Source organism: Chlorocebus sabaeus, chromosome 2, assembly GCF_047675955.1.
Source record: "Chlorocebus sabaeus isolate Y175 chromosome 2, mChlSab1.0.hap1, whole genome shotgun sequence".
NCBI classification, from domain to species: Eukaryota; Metazoa; Chordata; class Mammalia; order Primates; family Cercopithecidae; genus Chlorocebus; species Chlorocebus sabaeus.
Genome location: NC_132905.1, coordinates 96,325,177 through 96,330,227, shown reverse-complemented (window position 1 = coordinate 96,330,227; position 5,051 = coordinate 96,325,177). Strand labels below are relative to the sequence as shown.

General features: G+C 52.6%; 1 protein-coding gene across 1 annotated transcript; it reads left to right on the top strand.

The window, feature by feature from the left end:
* The first annotated feature begins 542 nt into the window (after positions 1–542).
* On the top strand, positions 543–4,398 carry TFF2 (trefoil factor 2). The gene is made up of 4 exons (XM_037985440.2): positions 543–767; positions 1,592–1,741; positions 3,142–3,288; positions 4,206–4,398. The coding sequence occupies exons 1-4, from the start codon at positions 689–691 to the stop codon at positions 4,217–4,219; spliced, it is 390 nt and encodes a 129-aa protein (XP_037841368.2). The 5' UTR covers positions 543–688; the 3' UTR covers positions 4,220–4,398.
* The last annotated feature ends 653 nt before the right edge of the window (positions 4,399–5,051 follow it).

Sequence of the window (5,051 nt, the reverse complement as noted above, 5' to 3'; positions counted from 1 at the left end):
CATTTCAGGGGTTGGCTGAAAATGAACTTATTAAAACCTGCCTGTCACAGGCTGCTCCGCTGACCCTGTCCGTCTCATCTCCGTGGAGAGCAGCTCCTCCTGCTGAAGCTGAGACAAAGCACATGGTGCTGTGGCTGGGGAGGCTCTAACCACAACACCGGAGCAGTCTCTTCCCTCCTCTGAGATGCTTCCCTTCCTCGGGGAAGGGTCTTTTCCATGCTGCCTGCTGGCCTGTTCATTTCCCCCAGTAAACTTGGCCCTAATATTTTCTAAATTCCTGCGGTGCCGCCCACTCTATCAGCAGAAATGCATGGCTTATCCGTTCCTGGGTGTGACCCTGGGTATGCCCGGCCCCAGACCTGCACGTGGCTGGTTTTTCACGTTGGCAGCCTGGCACGACCCGACTCCCTGGCCAGGGCAGGAGGAGGCCTCACCGAGCGGGGAGTCACCCTCGCCCGGAAGCCTCGCCTGCCCGGAGCACGGCTGCCCCTTGCCTCCTCTTCGCCTCCACGGTGGAAGGGCTGGGGCCACAGGGAAGAGAAGAAAGGTTATCAAAGGGCTGGGGCTGTGGTGCAGAGAAGAAAGGTTATCTGTGCTTGTTGGACAAACAGAGAAGAGATTATAAAACACACCTGGCAGTGGGCGCCATGCATTCTGCAAGCCGTCCTGGGTTGCAGCTGAGCTGGACATGGGACCACGAGACGCCCAGCTCCTGGCAGTGCTCCTCGTCCTGGGGCTGTGTGCCCTGGCGGGGGGTGAGAAACCCTGTAAGTGAAGGAGAGGGTCTCTTTACGTGCTTGCTTTATTTCTCTTAAAGAAATGAATTTACTTGAGAGGGGAAGAAGACATAAAGGCATCTGGCCATGCGTGTTGTTCACACGGGATTTCCCGCTGCTCAAGAGGGTGGTTCCAAGAAGGATCTCCCTCCTAGGGAAAGGCTGAGTGACGGCAGGTGTCAGTGGACCCCGGGTCAGGCTAGGAGGGCATTCCCACCAAGGGTCCTTGGAGTCCCAGAGCACTCACCTGTCACCTTGATCTTAGCCTCTGTTCATCCTCCTCTAGAAGGGATTTTTATTTTTTTTGGTTTTTTAGACACGATCTGGTCTGCCACCCAGGCAGGAGTGCAGTGGTGTGATCTTGGCTCACTGCAACCTCTGCCTCCCAGGCTCAAGTGATCCTTCCACCTCAGCCTCCTGAGTAGCTGAGACCATAGGTGTGGACCACCATGCCTGGCCCTTTTTTTCTTTTTTTGGTATTGTTTGTAGAGATGGGGTTTTGACATGTTGCCCAGGATGGTCTTGAACTCCTGAGCTCAAGCAATCTGCCCATCTCGGCTTCCTAAAGTGCTGGGATTATAGGTATGAGCCACCATGCCTAGCTTTCTTTTTTTTTTTTTAAACTAATATAACAATTTCAGCAAAGCCCTACCAGTTTCTCAGGAGGAAACTGCATTGCTTAAATATGGGCAAGATAAGACTTTGTGTTTCTCTGTGTGGCAGCAAGACAGTAGAGGCATCCCCTAAAATCCCTGAGAGAAGGAGCAGTGTGGTCTGGGATACCAGCGCGGGGCTGACCGAGGGTCTTTCCACAGCCCCCTGCCAGTGCTCCAGGCTGAGCCCCCAAAAAAGGAAGAACTGCGGCTTCCCTGGCATCACCAGCGACCAGTGCTTTGACAAAGGATGCTGTTTCGACTCCAGTGTCGCTGGGGTCCCCTGGTGTTTCGAAGCCCTCCCGAAGCAAGGTAATCTTCCAGGGAAGCTGCACCCTCTTCCTGGGCTGCCATAGCTTCACAGGCAGAGATCAGAGCAGGGGCTGGAGGGAGCCCAGTTGCTAGTCTAGGGTTAGCCTGGGTGGGTTAGTCTGGAGCTAGCCCAGGTTGGTTAGTCTGGGGCTAGTCCAGGTTAGTTAGTCTGGAGCTAGCCCAGGTTGCTTAGTCTGGGGCTAGCATAGGCCGGTTAGTCTAGAGGTAGCCCAGGTTGGTTAGTCTGGTACTGGTCTGGACTGTTAGTCTAGAGGTAGCCCAGGTTTGTTAGTCTGGGGCTAGACCAGGTTGGTTAGTCTGGAGCTAGCCCAGGTTGGTTAGTCTGGAACTAGCCTGGACTGTTAGTCTCGAGGCAGCCCAGGTTGGTTAGTCTGGGACTAGCCTGGACTGTTAGTCTAGAGGTAGTCCAGGTTGGTTAATCTGGGACTAGCCTGGACTGATAGTCTAGAGGGTAGCCCAGGTCAGCCAACAGTGAGATGAAAATGTTCCACCTATCCTGTTTCTACACCGTTATTTCCTTCAGCAGACATGTATGTGTAGAGACATCAGTTTTATTTTAGTTGAAAAAAAGAAAAAAAACAATAATAGGTTTCCTCTAGCTTTTGAAGTGTGACTTCTGAGGAAGCTTCCATGCGGAAATGAAGGTTATTTAATAGGACAGTAGTAACATAAGGGCTGAGAGACCTCAGACGTTAGGGAAGGCAGTGAAGCCTTCTAGGGTTCTTTGGGAGTTAGTTTTATGTCAGCGCAAGGGATCAGGACCCAGGTCGTAACCACCGAGGATGCTCAAAGGAAGATTGCAAGTGTGCTGTGCACCCGTGTGCGTGGAACCGGGCACGTCCTCCGGAGAAGGGCGATTCTTCCCTCAGATTGTTGCTGGGAGGCTTGCTGGGCCCGGCAGGTAAACCAGGCAGATGGTGGATTGTTCACAAGCGCCCACTGAATGGCAGTGTCTTTGGGTATCAATACCGTGTCCAAACGCTTTCCATCTTTCCAAGGTGCCCACAAACCTTTTCTCATATTGGTCAGGGGGACCACCCCATTTACAGAGGATAACACTGAGTTCTGAGAGGCAAAATGATTTCCCCAAGGTGGGGGACTCCAGAGCTTCCGACTGTGACCACCCCACATGGGCCCCACCTTCGGGGAGGACAGGCCAACCAAGCGTCGCTGGGGCGGACACTTCCACAGTCCCCGGGGGCGGCCGTCCCAGGGGCCGACACTTCCACAGTCCCCGGGGGAGGCGGTCCCAGGGGATGCTGCACCTCACTATCCACGGAGGCTGCAAACCAGCGCTGCTCTCAGAGGAGGAAGAGGTGGAGCTTTCCAGGGCACGGCAGGCCTGACTGGGTCTCGGTGTCGTGCCTGTCCCGTGGCAGACTCGGAGCAGTGCGTCATGGAGGTCTCAGCCCGAAAAGACTGTGGCTACCGGGGCATCAGCCCCGAGGAATGCGCCTCTCGGAATTGCTGCTTCTCCAACCTCATCTTTGAAGTGCCCTGGTGCTTCTACCCGAAGTCTGTGGAAGGTAACGTGGCTGTGGGACGCGCCGTCTGGTTCCTGGACACCATGATTCCTCCTCCGTCCCTAGACGTGGGGTGCGGGGAGGGCAGCTGCCTCGCTGCCTCAATGCCATCGAGGCCAGGGCCCCTGCCTCCTATGGGATTCTGAAGGCAATTCCAGAATGTTCTTGGCAAAGACAGCGTCTTTTCAATAAGTTTATAACCTCCAGCATTGCCACTGTGTCATCTGTGATGGTTCTAGAAACAGCAGCTCATCCCTGTCGCCTCCCCAGGTGTTGCAACGTTCAGGGGGGTTGCCTATTTTATTGCAATCTGATCTGTGTGTGGAGGCTACTGAGTGTCTTGCGCTCTGCTGGGTACCAGAAAGGGCCCAATTCAAGCAGACCTGGCCCCTCCTCCGGTGGCCTCCCCGTTCTCCCCCACATGACCCCGAGTGACAAGTGTCCCCCACAATGTCCTGCTCCGGGCAGTCCTGGGAGGGTCCCGCCCACAGAGGGGAACGGGTCCACTTCTCCCAGCCACTTAGTGACAGCGTGTTCCTGACACAGAGTGTAACAAGATAATAAAAAGACCAAGCAGATCCAGGAAAACGGGGAAAGAGCGTGCTGGTCCTTGAAGGATGCCTTTTCTTAGGATATGAAAGTATTCCAAAGAGCAAAATATTTCATGTTCAGGATTTTCCGAGTGATTTTCTTATGTGACCTAAAGGTCATAAAAAAGGTCTGGGGAGAATGCGCCCCACAGAGGAAACTCTAGCCTGGGGTGGGGGGATTTGGTCCCCTTACATCCCCTCCCCAGGAAAGGGGCTCCTTCTTCAGTAGGAAGCTCCTGGGCAAAGTGACGTGGCCCACCCCAGCTTCACAGCCTAGGCACCCCCATTTCTGGGGTTCCCTTACCAACCGTCTTGCATTTAAATTTCTAGACTGCCATTACTAAGAGAGGCTGGTTCCAGAGGATGCATCTGGCTCACTGGGTGTTCCGAAACCAAAGAAGAAACTTCAGCTCCTTGTCAGCTTCGTGTTTCATGAAATCCTGGGTTTTCTTAATCGTCTTTTTATCATTTTCAATGGTTTAACATACCATTTCTTTAAATAAAACCCTTAAAATCTGCTAAATTTCATTCTGGTTTCATTAACGCAGAGGTGGTGATGGTGGTGTGCATGTGTACACATGTATGGGTGTGTGTACACATGTATGGGTGTGTGTACACATGTATGGGTGTGTGTACACATGTGAATGTGTACATGTGTGAGTGTATGTGCAGGGGTTTTTTGTTTGTTTTGAGACAGAGTCTTGCTCTGTTGCCCAGGCTAGAGTGCAATGGTGCGATCTTGGCTCGCTATAATCTCCTCCTCCCAGGTACAAGCTATCCTCCTGCCTCAGCCTCCCGAGTAGCCGGGATTACAGGCGCACACCATCACACTGGCTAGTTTTTGTATTTTTAGGAGAGATGGGGTTTCACCATGTTGGCCAGGCTGGTCTCGAACTCCTGACCTCGAGTGATCCACCTGCCTCGGCCTCCCAAAGTGCTGGGATTACAGGCGTGAGCCACCACGCCTGGCAGTTTTAATGTCCCTTCAGTTTTTCTAAGAGAAAAAATTCATCAAATACATTTAGGTTTCTCTAAAAGCAATAAAAAAGTATTGCACGTAAGTACATTTCAGAATTCACAATCACTTTGTACCTCCCATTCTCTGTCCTTTTTATGAAAACTCAAATGACTAGCCCTAAAACCCTCTTGGAGTGATACATGACTTCAGATTGCAAT

Bases quoted from the DNA above. Each gene is read 5' to 3' on its own strand.
- TFF2 (XM_037985440.2), top strand. From the start codon at position 689: ATGGGACCACGAGACGCCCAGCTCCTGGCAGTGCTCCTCGTCCTGGGG. The intron at 768-1,591 runs GTAAGTGAAGGA...GTCTTTCCACAG, and splicing joins GGCGGGGGGTGAGAAACCCT to CCCCCTGCCAGTGCTCCAGG. The intron at 1,742-3,141 runs GTAATCTTCCAG...GTCCCGTGGCAG, and splicing joins CGAAGCCCTCCCGAAGCAAG to ACTCGGAGCAGTGCGTCATG.